Genomic DNA, 24,002 nt, shown 5'->3' on the forward strand with positions numbered 1-24,002 from the left:
CAGATGCCATAGTCATAGTGCCTCTGCATGCTGGCTGATCATGTTTCATGGTAAGAGAAAGAATGCAGTTGCCAAAATTTTGTGGAGTTTATTTTTTCCCTGAGGATGCTGCCCATATAGGAGTTTAGCAATGTCGTGTCACCGCTTGGAAGGGAATTGAGAGATATAATACAAATAGTGTCATTTGTTAATTAAGTAACAACTAAACATTTTTACTTGGCAGAACTATGTATTATTTTATTTCAGGAACTTGAAGCTAGGTTAAATTCTCTTGCTTTCACATCCCAGCACAAACTCAGAATGCAGAATGTATTTGCCAAGCATGCCACTTGTAGGGAATCATAAAGATATGCAGTTCCTACAAGCAACAAGAAACAGAAGAAGGCTCCAAGCTCATGCGCCCCAAAGGGTTAAGAATGGGCATGGCACAGTTCAGTGCAATTTTCCAAACGGTTTAGTGTCAGTGGCAAAGCACTAGTGGGAATCAGAGAAAATTCAGCAGAAACAGAAAAACACTATTTCATGCTGCCAGGGGTCTTGGAGAACTAAGAATGATTTGTCTGGAATAAGAAATGATGTTGAGATACAAACTCCTTCAGCTTTGCTTCAACCCTTCAGTTTGGCAACCTTCATCACATCAATATCATTTGTGAGCCAAGTTTCAGCACAGTTACAGCAATCTATCAACTAATGAATTTGCACAGAGTGACTGGAAAGGACACTTGATTTCCGCGCTCCCAGTTTTGTAACAACAAACGTCAGAACTCTAGCTGAAACTATTTAGATAGCTCCCATGAAGCCAGGGAAGTTCAAGAAAGAGGAAAGACACTTGAATATTGGTGAGAAATATACTTCACTTCGAGAGCAGCAAAATGATCATACAAAGAATATTTTGCTGGCTTTGCATTAACTATATCAACCCTCTTTTCATGAGAGGCCTTTTCCCACTAGTTCATCTTTCTCTACTACATCAAACAGGAATCTACTATTCCTGTATACAGGAATCTACTATTCTCTACTATTTCTCTTCCTATACAGGAATCTACAAACAGGAATCTACTATTTCTCTACTACATCATGAGGAATCTACTATTCCTCATGGTCAAATTTGTTCATAGTTGTTCTCCACACTGTTATCAACTCCCTTGCAGACTGAGAAGTCAGTTCCTTCCTGTTCCTGGATTAACTCTGACTGTCAACATCCATTTTGAATTAGTTACGTTTCCCCACCACTTTCAGCCTGAGAGGAGGTTTCCAGCAACACCTGCAAAGCAATCTTTTTTTGTCCTTTTTCAGACCCTCTTTACAATTCCCCCCTTTTTTTCTGCAGCCTACAAAACAATCTCCCAGTGATTAAGCAGTTGGTATGCTAAGACCTCTCCAAAGCTGACTAATACTGGACTGTTGTCTCCCTCTTCTGTCTTATATGTTAGCTCTGACGTTTATTTGCAATTAGTTAGCTTTGAGGGAAGGACTATATTTTTGTTTCTATTCCCCACCCCATAAGAAAGGGGGTTCTTGGTAAATTGCTAGTCTCCAGATACCATAATGCAAATAACAACAAACAGTGTCTTGTCTATACATAGACCCAAGAATTTTAAGTGGCACAGTAATGTCTCTTTTAGTCTGGAAGAGTTTGAAAGCCAAGTTTAACTTCTTGTTTCAAGTTTATAATTCACATACCTCTTGTGAGTTCAGAAGCTTGTCCAGGTGATTCCAATCCTTGTAGAACATTTGTTCTTGATGTACTTTCTCCAGCCACTTCTTCTTCTGTTTCCACTCACTGTATACATTCTCCTTCTCTTCCAACAGAGACTGTAGCTTCTGCTGAATCTGAAAACAATTTTCAAAGAAAGACTCGTCTTGGTCTTTATACCCCATGGACGAGGGTAAAATGGTAGGAAAAGGATCAAGTGGAGTGTTGGATAAACTCCTAAAATTGCACCAAAATTATCAAACAAAGAAAAGTTGAACAAGTTCCAGCACTTGTATTTGGGCAGAGAGATAATCAGAGAGGTGCCTCATCTCAGGAACAGAGGAATGATTGTTACAGCATACATAGTAGTACAAGCCAAGAAGAAATAAAGGCAACTGTTTCTCAAGTGTACCTTCTGGAATCAAATCCTACTTCTTCCTTATCTTTAGTCATAATAGTGCAATTATAGCCCTTCAAATTGGGATAGGACAGATAATTAAATAAATTGCGTATATAACATATTATTCTATATTCTGCTAATATATATCTCAACCCTAGATTTTTTCAGCTTTCAAACTCTGTATATCCACAGATCTTATATAAATGATTATCTCTGCATTTTGTCTACAGGCAAACTAGATTCCTAGTTACTACAGTTATACATTGCAGTATTTGATGAATTTTCAGGATTTGTCAGGTGGAAGAATAATTTGCATGAACTCCACAGTCTGCTGAGGATATTCAAGTGATGTTATTGAATTGCTTGGGAGAAATAATCTAGTAGAAATAATATTATGAGAATTTTAGAAGCTGTCTGTAATGAGTAAATGAGCATTTTGATTTCCACTTTTCATATCTGGGTAGTTAATACACCAACATAAATGCTACTACAGAAAATATTCCAACTGTTTTAACTCTCTGATATGCTTATTTTCATTTTTTGGTTGACAGGTCTTTGTCTAGTCTGTCTGGTATGGATTTAGAACTGTGATATGAAACAGTATTTGTGTGAAAACCCAGTTTGGGAAGTGTGTAGATTTATCTCCACTGCTCAGAACATACCAAGCTTCTTCAGTAAGCCCAGCTTTGCTCTGATGGGCCCTCGGGAGATGTTAGTACTCATCTACTGGTAAGGTAGAAAATGGAACAGATGTTTCTTTGCCCAACATAATTAACACACTATGGCAAATGTAGGTCATGCATATTAATATATGTGAGTGCATACATGCATTTGTTTGCTTACAGTACTGTATAGTACAGAATGATAGTTACAGTTGTGTTGAGCAGCTGAATGTGTTTGACTTTGAACTCAAAGGAGTTTCAATTACCTCTTTTGATCCTATTTCCTCATCCTGCAAGAGTGACTGTCCTAGCTGTACAACATGGTTATACTTCTCTTCTCGTGCTTCAATCTCTGACAGTAGCTGTTGATGCTGGGTAAGTCTCAGGCTGCTAGTAGATAGGTCCCGAATAGTCTCCTTGGCTCTCATTTCCCTTATTATTTCTGCTGTCCATGAGAAATAGTCCCACACCTGGAATCCAGGAAAATGTTAAAGTTGAGGTTAGATCTCAAGCTTGGGTTATCAGACAGGAAAATCATAGCCTGATCATTATAAGCGAATAAAATGTAATAAAATTACAGAAATGAAAGAAAATATTTAATTAGGACTTATAACACTGCTATGAACTTCAGCAAGGGAGGATAAAATGACTGCAGTAATTTCTATGTACCGTATTAAAAGAAATCATACATGATTTGTAACATCATAATCATACTGCATTGTATCACATCAGTGACAACATTATAACATTTATTGCCCTTCAGTCTATCCTTTCTTAAGCATTTATTGCATTTATTCCTTCACATAGGATTAAACAATATATCACCCTACATCTCTGTGCATTAGCTTTGGCTAATACAAGTCCATTCAAAACTCAGATAGTAAGCATATTCAAAAATAAAAGAGAATTAGAATTTTCAAGTGAAAAACAAAAGGAGCACATTAATAAAGATGAAAAAAAAAAGACATGTTACATTTCAGAAAAAAAATATTTAAGCATATCAGGTATGCAGATTTAGCTCCTGGCTTGTGGAACTATGACAGATTCACACAGGAACTCAATTCTGGAAGGAAAAAGGATGTAGTGCTAGTTTACATTCAAAATATGATGAACCAATAAACACATTTATGGTATCTTAAAATATCTGAACTATTCAGCTGAAGCAATTATGACCAAGAAAATTCTTTAACAAACCCCTGAGAACTATATTTGGATTGCAACTGACAAAACTTGTGCAAGTAAAAATAATTTGACATTTTTGGTGAGCTTTTTTTCTGTACTTGATTTATAGCACCTTCATCAGCCCACTTTCTTTTGGTATCTCATTTGACTCTGTAACAGGTGCTGTGCCTTTACGCATCACTTCATTAAAAAAAAAAAACAAAACAAAACAGGAATGAAAGGAGCTGTATGGTAGATTGTATGGAATGATTTAGTTTAAGTTTCATTCTGATTTGTGTTTGGATTAGTTGTTTTGATTCTTAGGTGGTAAATGGTCTTTTAGTTTCTTAGTGTATTTTAGAAGACTGTTATGGACAGGAAGTGCTGAAGGAAAACGCTCTTTTAGAGCTAAAAATTTCACTTTTGAATAGTTGCTGACTTTTCCACTGAAGTAAAACACATAACGGAAATGGCTTCTTGCCTATTCCATTTTACCAATGGATTTTATCTCTATCATTAAAATCGGGTACAGCTCAAAGCTGGTAGGGAAGCACCCAGACAGGAAGGAAATAGTTTCAGAAAAGTACCACAAAATTGAACTTGACTAAATTGGGGATTCTGAAAGTTTAGGCTTTAAGCCAAGATCTTTACCTAAAGCCAGGGAACACCAATAGTCCATGACTTCCTAGTGACTACGGTCCTTTTGAAGGGGCCCACATAGTGCACATGTTGGTGTCATTTTGACTTACAGAACTTTAATTCATGCACAGCTCAATGTCACTGAACACGCTGACAGTGCTCTTGGCACAGTGCAAATGTCTAAGGCTCTTTGAGATCTAAGCTAAGCATTTTGAAAAAAAAATCCACACATCTCAGAATACTTAATGCAAATGAACTAGTCAAGAGCCAACAAGACATTATTGGACTGGCAATGCCAGCAATATTTAAGGATAGACTCAGCATCAGTCCACAGGAAACTCTTAAGCAGAGAGTGACTGACACTGCAAATCCTAACACAGATCTCAGAAGAGAAGCCTTAGACCATTCAGAAACACTTTAAGTCTACATCTGAATTCTGATTCCTTGACAGAGTTTCTTGTAAGATTTGATACCCTCCTGCTGTTACTGTATGCTGTCAGTAAGGACCAGCTTTGCTCTTTAATCAGAGCAAGATCATACTTGATGGGATGTAAGGAGGTACAGTAGATGATTATGCAGAACTTTTACTTCATGGAAAAACTTGATTTATGATCTGCTTTTTAATCTACGTACAACTTCATAAAGAAAAAGCCCCATGGACTGTGTGTGAAATATATCAATAAAAAAATATCAATGACAAAAACTGGCCAGCTGTCCCTAACATTATCAAAGCTTGTGGACCTCTTGGCATAACTGGAAGAGGAAAGGGAGCAAAGATGCCTCTATGTGCTCAATTATTTGGGGGACTGTTCTACAGTGAAGCTGCACTAACCTACCCTTTATTGCTGCTGTGACTCTTAGAGCCATTAGAAATGGCTACATGATCCTGCCTGGTCACATCTAGACAGAAGGATGAGACCATCAAATTTGCCAAATTAGCTATTCATTTCTTCAGGAATTATTGCTGGGAAATGTGAAAATTGAGAGCATCAGGAGTATTTCTTGCCAGCAGACTGACAACAAGAAGACAGGGAGTTATCTGAGGCATAGCTCTAGGCACATCACTGGAAGTGTAGTCACCTAGTTTTGTCATTTTGTAGCCTTCTCTGTTAAACACTGATGGATTTGTGTATTTTTTTTTTTTTTTAAGTATACTCACTGATATAGGGTTAACAATGCATGATGAAAGGACACACTTTGCCAGAGTAAGAAATAGGTTATAGGTTTGCCATTCAGGATTCATCACAGATTTCAGGCAAAATTCAAATTAAAAGTGTTTGTATTTTGTGTGGTTCCAGCAATAACAGAGTACCCCTACCAACAGGATATTTTGTATTGGAAGTCAATGACTAGGTTTATGACATCAATCATGAAAGAAATCAATACCAAAGTGAACTCTGAGTAACTCTATTTTAATGAATAAATCCATTAAGGTCCACCTCCTGATCAGGATGCTCCCAGAATGCATATTAGTAGAAGTTTGCCTTGTTCTTACTGTCTTCCCTAGGTCACTGTCAGAAAGAGGGTGATGGACAAATAAGCCTTTCAACTACATCAGTAGAGCTATTGTAATTTTTCTTAAGTCTTATACTTATTCATTTTATCTCTTCCTTGACAGTTCTGCCCAAGATAATGAAGTCCTAATGGTTAAAAAACAAAGAAAAAAATCCTCAAAAAAAAAAAAAAAGAGTTCCAAAAGTGCATCCTTTATCTCTAATCCTCTAACCACACAATGTATTTGTGGATGAAATAAGACAGGTAATGCTTGTTTTCAACACTTTTAAGAGATTTAAAGTGGATTAACCTTGTGTACAGAAACCTCTTGTGTTAACAAAAGCATCAAGTCCAGTCTCATAGTAGTCTTAATCCCAGCTCACAATCATAAAATGAATTTATGTGAAGTTTTGTCAAAGTGAATTTATCCAGGTTATTCTCTGCTTTCCAGCAAATATGGAAACAGAATGCAAATTGCCAAAGGCAGCTTTAATTGACATCAATGTTACACCTGGAAATGTTCAAGAATATGGGGAAAGCAAAAGTATTCTAGAAATCTACATTAGCAATTCCTTCACCCCCATATGAAGACAGGAACAGAATATCCAGTATTAATATGAAAAAGGATTGGCTTTTTTCCCCATATCATATATGGTATTTAATAAAAGAGGAAACCCTTGCTGTTTTGGGAGCTGGCACTGTAATACCTGTACCAATAACTTACTAGTGTACCCATGATTGACACGTTGACGGCAGTCTTCCCCATGTACAAAGGGACAAAAGATACAAGTACTTACTAGTGCTTGAAATTGGTAAAGCTTGTGTGCTTTTTCCAGAAGTTTCTTACGCAGTTCCACTTTAGATTTCAGAGCCTTCCAGTTGGTCACTATTGCCTGCTGCTTTGCCTTCAGGTCCGCTACCTGCTTCTTTGAGCAACGGGTCAGCACATGATCTGCAGAATGGATCAGCTCCTGCAGCTATACAGAGAGAAGAAAGAAGAGGGTAAGAAAGAGAGTTATAAAGATTCAGCCAATACTAGGAAAATTGTGATAAGGGCTTTGTTAATTATACATTAAATTACAATTCAAGCCACATTCTCTGACCTAAATTTTCTCATGTTGAACAGAAGTATCCCTAGCTTCAGTTCTGTGGAATAACAGTGACATCCAGTGTTTGCTATGGCTCATCACAACTGTGATTTTTCAATTAGACAGATACATTTACTCTTTTTTTTTTTTTCTTAAATCATAGTTAATATATAAGCAATGCAGATAATAGGTACCTATACCATGTTTTCCCAAGTGACAGTATAGATTAACTGTAACTACATTCTGTTAATGCTCATCTCATGCTCTTTTACCTTTAAAAGAAAGAAGCAGCTGGTGGTATCAATTTTAGCATTATCTGCAGTATGGCCAAGAGATGCGGACAGTGATGCTGGGATAGCTACTTCAGTAATCTCAGTATAACACACGCTGTGTTAACTACAGCATTACACTTGCAAAACAAAGGGATAAAGATAAATTTATACTAATTTCATTGGTATAGTTAAAGCTACGCAAGTCACCTAGATACAAAGAAGCTTTCTAAGCAACATGAGCTGAAATTTTTCATAAATTTGTGTAACAAGCCTTATCCTTCTTTTCTTTCTCACATTCCAATTCCTAACCCACTAAATTTGCTGAAATTTCCAGACTGTTGCGCTATCCTTCTTTCTGTAATCCTCTATAGTCAATTAACACATTCTGTGTTCAATCAGTCTCTCTACTTATTAAACAGATTCTGGATTTTCCCTTGTAATCACCTGGAATGCTTTGAACAAGGTGGTACACATCATAAAGCTTGGCATAATCATACATTTCAAATAGCATCAAAAACATCCTTGTGAATCACTGCAACAGTCAGCACTTGCTATAATTTGTCCCTTATTTGTAAGGTTTAAAATGACCTACTTTATCATTGCCCACAGACTTTGAACATATTAAAAAAGCGAGAGGCTCTGAGAAAGGGCCTTAGGGTTTGCCAGGCTTTTATAGATAAGTTCATAAATGTAAGTACTTGTTATGTTATGATTGTCTTGGAAACCTGGATTTTGGATACACATTAAAGGCCACAAATTTCTTTCTTACCTGCTGTTCATTCCCAAGGAGCTCATGCTCCAGTGCCACATGGTTCCGGAGCTGGGTTTGCACACCTCTCATATCCTTAGCAATACCGTCTGGAATACTTTTGGACTTCTCCTAGCAAGGATTAAAATCAAAGCAAGCTTTGTTAGTTACTACTTATAAGTAAAACACAGAGAGGTCTACTTCAGTTAGTCTGTCTATGCATACTGCACTGATAAGGACTACCCTTCTGGGTTACTTTTACGAGAACTGTAAAAGGAAACCATTAGGGTTCTGTCCTAGCACATCTGTCCTAGTAACTTGCTGGTAGGCATCTCAGTGATTATGCTACTCAGCTTCACTGTGAGAGATGAAGGTTCAAGTCCTTCCTTGGTCAAGCAATACAAGAGAATGTCTTACAGGCTTGGGGTTGTGAATCAATCTTGAATAGCCACTGCAGAGACATATAGTGAATTCTTAAAGTAGCATTTACAGATGGTAGTTTCGGGCCATTCCTTGGGACACAGGTGGTCTATCTGTGAACCATCTTCAGATAAAAATTCAGTTATACTCATCCAGGAAAGATAAGTTAAAAATTGAATACATGCAAAGAAGGATTATTTTAAAGACGAGAGAAACTGCATGATCATCACACAAGAGGAGACTTAAGCATTTCTTTAGCTTAACAAAGGTTCTCGGGGAGGATTTAGTTGTTACACAGACATGCACTGGAAATGCTTCAAGCAAAGAAAAAAAACAACAACAAAAAAATGCATTTCAGCTAGTGGACAACGCTGCCACTAGAATAAAATGGTTGAAAACTTGCTCCAGGTCCATTTAGATGCAAATTAGAAGAACATTTCTAACCACTGGAGAAGTGAATTTCTGTAACAGAATCACAGGCTTGTTTGGGGTACCAACAATGCGTACTGGTAAGGTGCTGTAAAAGGAGATGCATGTTGTAGTTGCCTATTGACAGCACGGCAGTTGGTCACCTAAGAGAGATCTTCCACTACTATATTCCTACAAGAAAAGGCATTCCCCACTAGGCATCTGAGCAGGGAACACAGGAATGGATGGGCATGACTGCATTTTTCTCCCTCTCAGCAATGAAGTTTATTAACAGGGTGTGACACAAGAAGTGCATACTGTTTACCTGGGCCAAATCCAGAATAGGGATAAACCAGGAGTTGGTTTCTGGAGTGTTTCTGAACTGTCACTTGTTACAGCTACAGAATTAACTACTTCATTATTACAGTTAAATACGTGCAAGGTTCTGAAAACCTCAACTGGTATATAGGAGAATACATTATATTTGATTTTCCATTCATAACAGGAAAAGAAAACAGGAATAACATTGTTGAATAGGGTAGCCTTTGCCAGTACAAGCAAGTGGAAAATCTACTGCACTTAACCCAGCAAAGCTCTGTTACCTTGTGAACAGTGAAAGCTCTGTTGGATTGCCCCCTCCTACACCCACCCGCATTAGGGAAACCACACCTCTCAGTACAGCAAGGATGTGGTTTCTCTCCAGAAATTCTTTTGGATTCTCAGATAAAACAGAGGTCTGAAGATTTTCATTGGGACTTTGCCCGCCCCCCTCCTCATTTTCATACTGGGAGTCTAAAATTATTACCAGTACTGGCCACTAGAACAAGAATAAAAGAACTCATTTTTGCCATATCTTTGCATTGTCACATGACTGCCTGACATCCTTCCAAGTTAATGTTGCTGTAAACCAGACCAATGCCTTTGCCACTGGAGAGTTCTTTCTTCAGCACATAAAGCTACAATGGTGTACAAAGAAGAACGGTGAGGCAGTAAACAGTTTCTTAGTCAGGCTTGATGACTGAAAACAACGTTACTATATGCATTGCAATGAGAGACAACTTCAAGCATTGGTCTTCTTGGCTTCTCCCACAGACGTGCAACTATAGCTGTACTCAATTTCACCAGTGTTTCTCCTAAGGTGCAGTCAGGTGCTTAAAAATTACCCAAGAATTATTTTTGAGCACTTTGAGTAATCCAACAGTTTTCTTACAGATATTTTTAGAAGGCAGCAGTAAGCATGCTGAGAAACTTAAGAATACTCCACAAACTAAGCTGAAATGTATGTTTTTGTTATGAGAGACTTCACCAATATTTTTTACCTCAATATGGGCCAGAGCATCTGTCAGATCTTGGTAACACTTGTGAATCACCTCGGCATCTTTCAGTCGCTCACCTCGTAATCTGTTAATTTCCAACAGCTCCTCCCAGGAGTTCCTAGGAAGGAACAAGGGGAAAAAGAACATATGTAAGACATGAAAGCTCAAAGTAAAGGAGATTCATGGTCTGAAGAAAGACTAAGAACAAGTTCTCCTCTTACTTTTTCAGTCCTGCTGTTAAATTCTGTTGAAGTGATTCTGTCATCCTACTTTGTCATGCTACTCTTCCCATGTCCTCCTATCTGCTCCAAGTACTTAAATTGATGCCTACATAAGGGCACCCCTCATCAATATGCTCTTCAGGTTTTATATGCTACAGCCTTTTGCAGCGATATGGGAGAAGGGGAGAAATATAGCGGGAAGAAAAACTCCTGAATGAAGCACACGCATGAAGCTCTAAAGATGCATACAACAGCTCCTCAACTACATGAAGCTGCCACCCTAAAACTGCCACACCAACCTGGACACCGAATGGATGACTGAATCAGGTTCTCTTTTGATTTCTACTGCCAGGGCTTAGTACCATGCTCAGTTCCACAACTGACACAGCAGGATGTGGAGGACTGAATCAGATCCAACTACTTGTTCATCTTTTTCCTTTGGGCCAGCTTGTACCAATGTCAAACATAATGGGCTCAGAACATCTTAACAGCTGCAGAGCAGTTATGGGATTCAAGCTCAAAAGTTAATAGCAATAAAGATTCAACTGAACACCCAGCCCTACACTTAGGTGATCCTGTTTCAAAGGGCAAAGGAAGTTCACTCATCCTTGTTTGTAAAGCATCTCCAATGCAGTTTGTGAGAAGGCAAATCAGCAAACAGATAATGTCTGAATTATAGTAGTTTATTTTTAAATGAGGCATGGCAACCATTCTCTGTCAAGTGAGCAAACTACGTATTTTACAATTAGAGAACTGGGTGGATGTGCCTTTTTCTTATTTCTTCTCACTTCATTCTCAAGAGTGAACTGAAAGGACAAAGCATTATAGAGCTAACCCAAGTCTCCTACCTTAGTTCTTTCTGCTTCTGACGGATTTCACGGGACTCAGAATGCCCAGAATTTAGCAAGCTTTCTGCCAGTTGCTGGCAAGTCACAACTCTTTTCCCAGCTGCTTCCAATTGGTGTTGGAATGTGTTATATTTGGCACAAAGTTGCTTTTGAAGGAAAACAACAACAACAAAGGTATTTTGAGAGTTGTCTTTTCCAAAACAAATCCACTCAGCTGTCACAGAAACAAGTAACAAGCTGACCATATTCAGAGATGGAGAAAGTCCAGAGGAGGATGTCAATGACTGGATTTTACCAGAGATTTTACCAAAGACCATGAGGAGCTACAGATTGTTAGCAAAACATGAAGTCTGTGATGCAGATAGAAGGCAGAAACATGATTACCAGGGATAGCAATAAATGTTTTTTTTCAAGGTACAATGAATTTCAATAAATAATACATTTTTACTTCATGAATGCATAAGCTTATTTAATACTTCAAGTGAATAATGTAGTCCAAGTTTAAGATTTAGGACACAACATATTTTGAAATAAATGTTAAAAATTAAGATAACAAATGGCTATTGACTTCTAATGGGCTAACTTTATACTAGTTTCTGCCATATGAAAAGGCATAGCTGTAGATATCCGTTCATTAGCATTTGTAATGAAAAAATCCTTAATGTACACCACATTTAAATATATGGTTATTAAAAATAGGTTTCTCTTTGGCATTTTACTGTGCAGTTGTTTCATGTAGTTCAGGTCCCACAGTAACAGGATGCAAGTACTAGCAGTGTTGTCTGCCTGTCATAACCAGTCAGTCCTTCCTGCTCACCCTTCAACCTTTTAATTTCCTGTCTCCTAGTGATTTATACTTAATTCTTTCTTTGTCTTTTGAGTTTTCAAGGACAGCCTTAGAATCTTTTTACAGTCTGACTGCATACAGTTTGCTTGATTTTAGATTGTTGCTCAAAAAACTCACCAAGACATGCTCATAATCATTTCCATAGTCTTCAGAGCTTGCTGCTTGTTTCTGCTGAGTGATCCAGTCCTGCAGATCTCCATATTCCCGTATGAACTCATGCAAGACAAGAGTCTCATCCAGCTTCTTCCCTCTGTTGGGGGAACAAGACAAGGACAAGACAATACAATTAGATGGTGGGAATAAAAAGTGGAGGGCAACGAATAACTCTCTTCCCACTAATCCCCAAAGCATCTCATCAACAAAATTCACTGTCTCTAATAAAAGACTTTGTTTCTCACAAATGGAAAGGATAGTTGTAGGATGACAGCTGTCAGCCAGGTCAGACTCACTGGCTGAGGTTTCCAGAAGAGTGCAGTACCTTGCTGAGCTCTCTCTGTTCAGTTTTGTTTGTTTGTTTTTAAATGAGAATACCTTTTCTTTTGAACCTGTCTTTCTAAAAATGGTTGTGGTACTTATGAAAATGAGAAGGAAATCTAACTAAAGTTGGTGCACCAGGAAGGCAAGTGCTATGAAAGACATTCTATGTAATTCAGCTCACATTACATATGCAGCAAAACTGCTGCAACTTGCTGCATATTTATGATTGCCTAGAGTATCTTATAATACAGCCTGACATACTACAGGCCTTACACAGCAAAAAAAATATCTAATTTTCCATCTGTTAACAGTGCCTTTCATTGTGCAAATATTCAAGCAAAGGTGAACCTGGCTTCCCTCTGTTTGAATCACAAATGTTCATCACAAGAGATGAAGCCCGCTCAGAGCATCCATCCCACCAAAGGAAATGCAGACAGGAGGTATAAACCAGAGCACCAATAAGGCACCATGAGACCCAGATTAATGTTAAGCATGAAACAACACAGAACATTTCTGCATTCAACATACTCAAATATTTTATTATTTCTATTTCAGAGAAATAAAATTTATTTCTCCGAACGTCTAATTCACAGGAATTTCTATTCATGCTTCTACTTTTTAATTTGTAAACAAAATAGAAACAACAGGTAAAATATCAGCATTACTGTGGACTTAAGTATTCCAATTTTCAGACTCATTTATTTCTTATGCTACTTGCAGAGTCCTATTCCTTTTCTGATATTATTTTTTTTTTTGAGCAAAATCCTAAAATGTTCAAACAGACATTAGTTCATTCCCAACAAGCTAAAAGTATTTTAAAACCCTTGGTACAAGAAAACTGTCTTGCTCTAAGTTTTTACTGTAATAATAGCAGAAAGGAAGTGAAATAAAAAGTAAATGACTCATTCAAGAATAAAAGCCTTCCTATACTAACACTGCCACTGGACATAAAAATAAGTGTAACTGCAATTGCCTCTCTTCTGCTATGTAATGAATCAAGTCATTTTAAAGAAACACTAAGGAAACCTTTTAAAAACAAATCTTCCCCCACCATTTGATAGATTCCAAATAAAAGGAAAATCAGAATCTGGCATCTCAAGTCACTGTAAGGAGGATGATGAAGTGTGAAGAGGAAATTTGGAGGCTTCAAATCCTTAATATGCAGTGGAAGTCCTTAAACAAAATGTAGAGCTTTTGCTTAGTAATTATAAAAAGCTCATAGGTGCACAGAATTCAAATACAGAAATAAGCAATTCCTTGCATGCAATTAGAAAAAGGAGAGTCGATAGATATGATCAAAATTCTAGCAAAGTAACTGGAAATATTGTTTATTGACTTCAGCAGGCTTTGAATCAAACCTAGGATCCAGGGGGCAATTTAGATTAGAGTCAGTTACATATTTTCTAGTTTGTACCTTGCTGCTGCTAGTTCCTGCAACTCCTGCAGTCTTGCGTGGACTTGCTGCTTTGGTGCATCAACCTCAACATGCTGGATAGAGCCCACAAGAGGAAGATTTTGGGCGCTTTCACTTAGTTCTTTCAGCAGGTTTTGGTAAACAGCAATCTCATGCTGCAGTGCCTGCAGAGAGAAGAGTGGAATGAGATCAACTTGTTCAAGAGTTCCACTGCTTGAAATTTTGCACCAGCCTATGGTATAATCAATGAGACATTAAAACAGAAGAAAAACTTTCTGGAAGTATGTGACATTTCCATGACTTGAACGATTTCAGATAATTTGCTCTCAATATTTTTTTGAAAAAAAAAAAAAAAAAAAAAAAAGTACATAAAATCAAACAAAATGGATGAGTAGAGACAATTAGAAATTCCTGATACATTTTAAAACAAAGTATTCCTGGAATAATAACACTCGATCTGTATCTTTGACTCTAGGAAAAAAAAAAAGCTTCTCCATGCATATGTCAAGACTGAAAAGCAGATATCAGATCACGGTTAGTTTGGCTTCAGAATAATAAGATGAGAATATTTATCATTCTCTTTGTTTTGCCAAACTACCGTTCATTCATCACTAAAGTGTGTTTCTTTCATCCCATAACATCTATATACTACACACGAGACTCTCAGACTGTCTTATTCCAGAGTATGCAATACAAAGGAGATCCTAGCTCTGTTAAAAAACTTGTTTGTCGATGGATGCATAAATTCAAATCTTATAGTGGAAATTCCTTCTCAAAGCAACATAGGAACTCAGTTCTTTCACTTATCCACATTCACAAACATTGAACATTTCTTGTTTAATTCTTCAAGAATTACTAAAGAACTTTTGAAATACCTTATTTTTCTTGAGGAGTTTCAGTGTTCCATCTTCATCCTTACCGTAGTCCTTGCTGGTCACAAGTGGACGTTTTTCTGCTATCCAAGTCTCCAGGTCTGAAGTATTCATTAGAAACTATCAGTTAAAGAGAAAGCAAATTAACATCTACTTCAACTTCCATAGTACTCATATCGTTCTTTTGATCTAGTAAATTTGAAACGGAGACCTTACTACAGTAAGGTCTACTGCAATGTGATATTGAATAACAAATAAAGACTATTTAATCCCAAGAACTACTATTTCACATGAACCAGACTAAGTTGCAGGATTCTTGGAAGAAGCTGGGTTTTATTCCTATTAAGCAATGAAGCCAAGGAAGACTTCGTTAACTTTGCAAACCCCCTGAAAAAAATGCTTTCTAAATAGCAAATGGAATGTGGTTCTAAAAATGGTTCTAATTGGGACCTCTTATAAGGATTTTATATATACTATCAGAGCAACAATATATATATATGTTGCTCCATCAAATCATATGAAGAAGGCCACAGATGGAAGACTTCTGTGCAAGATAACTAAGGTCCTTTCCAGACATCAAAGCTCTGGCAATAAGTTTCTAGTTGTCTTACTGTTCTTTCTTCACATTGACATTCTTATTTGACTCATCTTTTATTAAGGGTAGGTGCTAACTACTAACAGTGTGATATTTCTCCTCCCACTTTCTGAGAAGTTCAAATCACCTATAAAAAAATCAGGCTTCGTTAAGCCTACAGTATTAGCAGCTCTTTTCACAGGTGGAGGAAACAAGAGCCAGATGATCAGATTCCCCAGGGAGCATACTTTAGGTGAGCCTGTGAGCTCTGTGCAAATGCAATTTGTCTACAAAACTACCTGTGTCATCTGTGTAACTGCACTTCAAATGATCCACTGATGACAGAATGTTTGGATTATCCAGATAAATATTTGCATGCAATCTCTTTTTTAAGCAGATTAAATTTATGGTCCAATATCTTGTTGAAATAATACGTTGAAATAATAGAATTCCTAACTTGTTCTGAAAGGAAGAGCTTTATCAGTTTTCCAATGTCATTTTGTTGCCTACAACAGGCACAGGTTAGATCAATCATTTTCAGATTTCCTTTGCATTACTTAAGTCAAAGCCTGATGCTGTATAAAGACATCGAGAAAGGAGCTACTATTAGGAAAAATGGGTGTCTTACACTCTACCATAAGGGGTGGGTACAGAGCCCAAGATAAACCTTTAGAGCACCAACTCTGGACTGGAGGCTGCACTCAGCTGTGCAGCCCAGCCCTCCATTCCCTTGAGTCTCACCCCAAGTAGCTTAAGTGAATTCCAGGCTCACTAAAGGGAGATACTGAAGTTGGTTTGTAATTCACTTCAAAACTTTAGTCCTCTTGTTTCTCTGAAAAAGCTACTCTTTGAGTACTCTGCTGTAATTTATACCTCCTGGAAGCCAACTGAGTGCTGCAGCTGCTTCATCCTTTCCTCACAGGCTTTCTCCAGGCCCTGCCATGCAGTCACAAGTTCCTGGCATTTCTCACTTATTTTCTGAGCTGATGGATGCTGGCCCACAATCATTGTCCTTCCTTTATCCAGGACCCGCTGGACTTGCTGCTTGTGAGCATTCACTTCTGCCTGCAATTCCTGGGAATGAGAAAAAAAGAAAATCGAGGAAGAAAGGAAGGGCATGTGATGACACAGACATTTCTGTTCTCCTAGTCATAAACAAAACTGGCAGCTGGTGATGGTCAGCACAGTGTAGCAATTATCTATACCAGTGAGCACAAGGACTTTTGGTTTCTACAACAGCTGCAGCCTGAGCTGCCAGTCTTACTCCTGTTTGTATAATATTCTGCTGTTAGTATTGCTGTTGAGGGAGGAGATAGGATCTGCAAGGTGACAGAAGGCATTTTTAACTTCCTTCCAACATCAGCATTACTCACCAAAGTCCTTGGCCCAGTGCTCTGCCCTGATTCTACCCTTTCTCCTTTCTATGTTTTAGGCTCTCCTACGGGATCTACCATGCACCTACCTCAAGATGACATTGCATATACAATGAGTGCAGTTAAGTATAGAACTAAAATAGTATGAGTATATGAGAGTTAAAATATTTTACTAAGACCACTGCACAAAGCAAAAATCTCTCTGTTTAGTGTGAGGTACACTAGCTTTTATCTACTTTTAATGGGAAGAGTTACAAAGTTTCTCAGATTGGAATACTGTAAAATATGACAATTTTTGCAGATCCTACAGGAATTCCTTGTTCTGGAAATCATCACCACATTGCTGACTTGTCTCAATGTGCTGGAATCATACTTCAGCAAGAGTATGCCACTACATTTTGCTTGCAACAGCCTTTCCTGGAAGTAAAGGAGAACACTGCAGGTGCAGACCAAGTTGAAGTCCAATGTGCCAACATGCTATAATACACTTGATTAAAGAAGTTACCTTGTGTTTTTGCAACAGGCTTTGAGCAACATCCAAAGATTTCCCACAGTTGGTAGAATGGGCAATAGGCAAACGCTCATTAATCCAATTCATCTCCATGTCATGGTAATGGTAGAACTCGTAAAGATCCACTGCAGCTTCCAGCAACTTACGTCTCTCGTTAAGAGGTGCTTGTAAAGACTCAAACCTAGGGGCCATCCATGAAAATATATATTAAAAAAAGCTTTATCCCAGTTCTGCAAAGGGAATTAGCCTATTATACCACAGGGATGATCACAGAACACTGGACACCTACCTCTGCAATTAAACTTCAATGGATAGTACTGGCTGTACATACAAGAACCCCTTCTCCAGACGGCTACTTTTGGCAAGTAAGGAAGAGATTTGATATGAGGGCAGAGGAAATGGGACCAGGACTGTATGAAGCTGTGATACTGTTGATAAGGCTTTGTAGTAATATAGACATGCATGGATCATGCAGCTGCAATATATAGTGCTAGTGGACAATTAACAACACTCTAATCTTCCACTTCGTAAGCCTACATCTAAAGGGGAATACAGTTAACATACAATCCATGCCTCAATTTCCAACCATTTAAGTAGTGTTCTTTGGAAGAAAGAGAATTTCAGTCCGCTTTTTAGTTTAGACTTATATGATAACAACACACTCCAGTAGAGGGAAAAAAGATTTACACTTTTGAAGCCATAGCCTTGTGTTGTGATGTTTTAAGGAAGCTAGCCACTATTGAATACTGGATCACTGCACCTCTTAGCAAGCAGCTGGATGACCTATAGGTAACCAGTGGACCAGAGTAGGAGGGCAACAGACAAGAAGTAAGTTCCAGCAATAAATATTGAGGTGAGTCAACAGGCAGCTGTGCAGGTACAGACCAAAGCACTATTGTGGCAGAAACAGTAGGAAAAATAATTCCTGAATATAGCTTAAACTTAATCAACTGAAAGGCATCTTCTAGAATGTGGAACAAAAAATGCTATGTCACAAGGGGTGGAAACAGAAAGAGAATGGCACCTCACCTTTTCAGGTATTTCTGTGTTTCCTCCAGAATCCTCTGGGAGTCAAAGTGATTGGTGGCCATTTTCCTCGCATGAGACACAATAGAGTTCATTTTCTCTGCCAGCTCATGTGTCTCATTTTCTAGCTGCCTGTGCTGCTTGAGTAGATCACGGCTGGAGCGCAGATCATGGCCTGTCTCTGATTCCTGAAGAACCTTCTCAATTTTCTCTATCTTCTTTTTGGCATCCTACCGGGAAAAGGTTACTGCACACTCATAATGACCTTGCAACACCATTTTCTTTCACTCAGCTATTCCCATGACAGCTTCTTGGATACAATTTTTAAATTCGTATGTTCTTTCTTGGTAACACGATGCCAGGTGTCTATAAGAGGCATCTCCTGGGAATACTTTGCTTTGCTCTCTATTTTGGTGTACTTTTCTTTCCCAGCCACTAAAGTACATGATTACAAAATCATCTCTTTGAACCATCTTCAGTGACATTGCATAAAACAAACTTCAAAGGCTTCAAATTTTAGCTTTTAATTTCAATACAACAACAGTTTCATTAAATATTAGTATCTGGAAATGGCTTCACAGCATATTGTTCCTCTCATACAATTTACCTGGATTACTTATTTAATGTAGTGCCATACCTCAAACTGACTCCAAGCAAGCCAGAATGTTTGCATAGCGTTTAATCTTGCAGACACTTTTGATTTGTTTCTCAGTATTCAATAGTCACATAGATGCAGTGCTGAGCCAGAACTCAGCAGCTTTGCATCTTGGTGCCATGCTGGCACTGTTGTCCTACTCTTAGCTTTAGTGTGCTTGACTGGCCTTATCTTGGGGTTTTCTCTCCCGAGATTGTAGGCAAAGTCCAGTGATCTGTCTGATGTCCAAACACCTTAAAATATACTTTTATCTGGAGGGTATCCTGCTCTTTTTTGTGAGGATCACTCCATATCAACAGTGAAACCAGGTTTCTAGGCCACCCCTCCCCTCTGCATCCCACCACCTCCTGACCTGGAGCAGTTCCATGAGCTGTTCTTGCTGCCCAGCTTGTCTCAGCTTGTCACCTCGCTCTGTCATCTTGCCATACAGTTCCTTCCACTTCTTTTGTAGCTCTGACATCTTGTTCTGTATAGAAACTGCAGCATAATGGCCATCTTGAACCATCTGATTTCCTTTCTGGAGAAACACAGCACAATTTATTTTATTTATTTATTTATTTATTTATTTTTGAGAAGATCAGCTTCTATGAAGTTTGGTACAAGATGGTAGACTTAGCTCCAAAACTGCCTTCACCTTTATTAGTGTTGCAAAATGCTTCTCATTAGCCATCATTTCCTTCTCAGCAGCCTCATGCCACTTCAGTTTGCGTAAAACGTTTGTTGGATCACGATACGATTCATCTGATGCTATCTTGTACTTCTCTTCCATCCATATCAAAAGCTCAGCAGCATCACGATTAAACTCCTTACAGAAACAAATAGGATTAAATAGATTTAATTTCTGGTTTCGTGTGAGTTTGCCATCCTTGCCATTAGGATCAAGCCCTGATTTTTCCAAGAGTTAGGAAATGTGTTGTATTTTCATATGCAAGTTGTTCTACATAATCAGCACTCTTAATTAAGGAGTTATGACATTGAGCTATTGAGTTCTTAAGCCCTCGGAGTAATATCTCTTAGTCCCTTTTTACATTACATACTAATCTGTTGAATTCTATTGTCAGCAAAGGTTTGCATTTTTTTACACACTATTTTAACGATATGTGGCGTAACCCTCCCATATAACTTTGTGTCTCAGCACTAGAAGCTAAGTTCTTGCCAAAAGTACTGTTAGTGTAAATAAGATATATAGCCAGCATAAAGTGGTGAGTCCCGATTATGTATTGTGTACTTTTGGTAGGTATTTTCACGTAGGGCACCTTATAGGAAGAGTAGTAATCATATTTAATGTTTATTCATTTATTTATAAACCCTCTGAGTGAAAAATTTTTGTGAACAGAGTCTAAGGGACATAGAGGGAACTTGCCAAATTTGCATTTACAACAGAAAGCCACAATCAAGTGTCCTGGAAAATCAAATCCCTGAAGTGAAGTCCTTCTTTGCATGTATAGCAAATAAAGGCAATAAATAATGATGAAGACCTGATTAAAACAAAATTAAAATGCAAAAAATAAAAAGTTAATCTTGTTCTTGATGCTTTTCGAACTGTAACACAACATGACTGATTAAGCACAAGAGAACAAGCACAGGTAACACTGCAGTAGCAAAACCTGACCTCAACTCTGAAGAAAAATTGTCACTAGGAATTCAGAATGTGAGCCAGAAGTCATCCATTGATGGTTATGAGTAACACTTTCTTTAAACATTCTCCCTAATTACATTAATCTAGCGTAAAATGTTAATTTTTGCCAAATGATTAAGGCTCAGAAGTATATTAAGTAATGAGTAGTATAAACATCCAGTAGGTACAATATTCTGGTGATATTTTGCATTCAATGTCTCAATTTTTGCTTTTGTATTTTGCTCTGGTTACAGCTTTGGAAGATCTATCTCCAGTGCATCACTTCTTCCCTGGATAGTGAAATTCTCTGTTCTCATAACCAAAGAGAAAGTGGAAAGTGAGCTGCAGTAGGAATGCTCAACAGTTTGAGATATGTCTCCTACTAAGCCAAGGGGTGAAATTACTTCATGCATGCCTGACTAAATCTGCAGATTCAGTCATTTTACCTGCAGTTGCAGGGAATCCAACAGCCTTTGTTTTCTCTCAGCATTGCTTTGTACCAACCGTTCCCATCTTCGTCGGAGTGTAGCCATTCTCTCTTCAATACTACCAAGAAAAATAACAAGTCCAATGTAGTAGTAGTAGTCATATAGATGCCCATGGCTATACTGTATTCATTAGTGTAATATGACTGGAATCTAGTTCAACACATCCGTTGACAGGAGGAAGTGATATATGACCCTGTCCTACGACCATGTACAACTCATCTGGAAAATAGCTAATGCTTGCCAGCTGCTCTGGATTTTCCTTTTGTATAGCTGTGCAATGATGCTCTGGAATGGCCTTCTAATGGTAGTAGATTTGGCAAGAAATCTGGTTTTAAGAGCAGTTTTATGAATTTGTGGAAGAAATTTTCAAGAAATTATCACTTGTGATCACAAAACCACAGTCTGTTTGACCTAAGAGGTCGATTCTGACCCTCAATTTCTAATTCCTTTTTCATGCAGAGTTCCCTTTACTAGATTCTAGTGGGTCTATCACAGTAAAGGAATTACAGATGACACTTGAGCTTCCACAACAACACAAAGGAGCTGTTCCTGATGATTTATCTCCTTATGAAGACATTTGTAATTTTTTAACAGCAAACATACTGTATACATTATAAACATATCTGATACTGATAAGTGAAAGAAAAAATGAAACATGCAAGCATTTAATGTGATTATGTTAAAGCAGTTTTAACACTATACATAGTTTATGATAAAAGAAGAATTGCTCTAGTGTTCTGTAAATTGCCATTTTTAACCTAGAACATTTCACTTATTTGTTCTGAGAGAACAGGAAGCTTATATCTTTCTAAAATACTCCCCTTTCCCTGCCCTCATCCAGCAAATCAGTCTGTAAACATCAAATCATAGAATGGCTTGGCTTGGCAGGACCTAAAAAAACCACCAAGTTCCAATCCCCCTGCCATGGGCTGGATCACCTTCCACTAGACCAGGCTGCTCAAAGCCCCATTCAACCTGGCCTTGATGTCCCATCCAGGGATGGGACATCCACAGCTTCTCCGGGCAACCTGCGCCAGTATCTCACCACCCTAATAGTAAAGAATTTCCTCCTAACATCTAACCTAAATCTAACCTCTTTTAGTTTAAAGCCATTGCCCTCTGTCCTTGGAGTCTGAATCCTGTCTTAGAGAAAGATTTTAATTTCACTCTAATCATACTGGATAATTTATTAAAACTAAATCCTTCCTGTGGAATCCCTGTCTTTTCTAAATCCCCCTTGGAATAAAAAGGAAGGAGGAGTCTGGACTCACGCGTGAGATGCAAAGTGCCCGCTTTCTATTAGGTTCACCCCATTTTCATTAAGTGCTTCAACTCGTCTCTTCAGCGCCATTAGCACTTGTTCAAATTCACGATGTTGTTTCAGCAGGCTTCGAACAGCATCTACATGGTCCTGCATTTAAGAAAGAAATATTGAATGTTTTTTTTCTAGGTCATATGTTGTTTCTGTCGCAATGAAAAAAAAAGGACCTTACTATCCCCTTTCTCTTTCAGACAGATGGACACTGTATATTTAGCACATGCATAACATATTCAGGGCTATAAACAAGCAACAGATGTGTTTAGGCTTGTATCATATCTGTTTCTCCATCTAATATTTGTTCTTACATTATGGTTCCTTTTCACCTTTTAAGAAAATCTGTATTCTGCATCTACATGTATATGCCAGCATGGCCATAATGAATAAAATCTCCAGTGAGGGAGAATTAAATTCTCCTTCACTGATCTTGTGAATATTATCTGCATTTGGTTTTTACCTTCATTTGGTTTAACATTTTTAACATAATCATTGAAAAGAAAAAATGTATTTTTTTCTAAACTGAGTTTTTTATTTAAATGAAAAAAACTAATTATGTTCAAGCTCAAAACCTTTTTTTAGCATTAGACACCAAACCGGTCACTGAACTGTTTTTAAATCATCTGACATGCAAACATAGCAATAGATTACAACGCTAGCTATTTTTAAAAATGTTTTTGAGACAATGTGTCTCCTTCTCATTATGATGAATACGAACATAAGAACATGAATAAAACCTGAAAGTCGAGTTTCAGTGTATGAAAATGCCATAACCATAAGAATGAGGAAGCTGATTTAATTAAGAAAATTGTTGTGACTCCCTGGATGGGGAGAGGAATTAGGAAGAAACAAAATCAGCTGCTGTACATACCCCAAGGTCATCTCCCCGGAGAAAGGCCTCATGGCTAGAGAGGGCAGCATTGATACGGTCTCCTTCCCTGTTGAACTTCTGCAATTCCAAGCCATCCTGCAGCTTTTTCTGTCGCTGCTCCCACATCTTTTCCAGCTCTTTGTTCTCCTGGGCAAGCCTCTCCATGTATTGTAGGACATCTTTGGTCCTGCTATTACTGGGTAGTTCGTGGATTACTTTGCGCCCAAGCTCTTCCAGTTGCACAAATCTTCCCAGTGACAAAGAAAAAGAAAGAAAAGTGATAACTCACTGCATGAGGGCATATGAATTCTTTTCTACTATAGCTAATTTTCCTCTCAGCAGTACCTAGACACTAAGCTTTCCTCCCTCCCACTTGCTCTTTCCCTGCTAGCCATTATTGTACACTACAAAGTGCACGTAGTTGTTTGCTCAGGGATACAGACTAGAGGTGGTAGGAAGGATTTCCCTATTTGATTTGAAAACCCATAGAAATAGGCTTTCCCATTAAATGGACAAGAAGAGCCAGCTCTATATCTGAAACTTTATAATGATACAGAGTAACAGAACTGAAGATGATAGCAACTGGAA

The 24,002-nt window shown here is 38.0% G+C and overlaps 1 protein-coding gene and 1 long non-coding RNA gene across 2 annotated transcripts in view; one reads left to right on the top strand and one right to left on the bottom strand.

Annotated features, from left to right (window-relative positions):
* Positions 1–24,002, bottom strand: part of SPTBN5 (spectrin beta, non-erythrocytic 5) — a 106,281-nt gene that overhangs the window by 51,191 nt on the left and 31,088 nt on the right. Inside the window, exons 21-37 of the mRNA XM_068683943.1 lie at positions 23,415–23,661; positions 22,500–22,639; positions 21,187–21,286; positions 19,757–19,927; positions 19,475–19,639; positions 18,471–18,697; positions 17,436–17,622; positions 16,431–16,631; positions 14,987–15,103; positions 14,112–14,275; positions 12,338–12,470; positions 11,374–11,519; positions 10,308–10,422; positions 8,182–8,292; positions 6,850–7,029; positions 3,025–3,228; positions 1,684–1,833 (exon numbers count right to left, since the gene is read on the bottom strand). Coding sequence (XP_068540044.1) covers positions 1,684–1,833; positions 3,025–3,228; positions 6,850–7,029; positions 8,182–8,292; positions 10,308–10,422; positions 11,374–11,519; positions 12,338–12,470; positions 14,112–14,275; positions 14,987–15,103; positions 16,431–16,631; positions 17,436–17,622; positions 18,471–18,697; positions 19,475–19,639; positions 19,757–19,927; positions 21,187–21,286; positions 22,500–22,639; positions 23,415–23,661 — 2,758 coding nt within the window. The remainder of the gene's footprint in view (positions 1–1,683; positions 1,834–3,024; positions 3,229–6,849; positions 7,030–8,181; positions 8,293–10,307; positions 10,423–11,373; positions 11,520–12,337; positions 12,471–14,111; positions 14,276–14,986; positions 15,104–16,430; positions 16,632–17,435; positions 17,623–18,470; positions 18,698–19,474; positions 19,640–19,756; positions 19,928–21,186; positions 21,287–22,499; positions 22,640–23,414; positions 23,662–24,002) is intronic.
* On the top strand, positions 15,618–18,799 carry LOC137857451 (uncharacterized). The gene is made up of 3 exons (XR_011097093.1): positions 15,618–15,810; positions 16,990–17,051; positions 17,232–18,799. It is a non-coding gene; the product is annotated as an uncharacterized lncRNA (long non-coding RNA).

Source organism: Anas acuta, chromosome 5 (genome assembly GCF_963932015.1).
Source record: "Anas acuta chromosome 5, bAnaAcu1.1, whole genome shotgun sequence".
In the NCBI taxonomy this organism is placed as follows: Eukaryota; Metazoa; Chordata; class Aves; order Anseriformes; family Anatidae; genus Anas; species Anas acuta.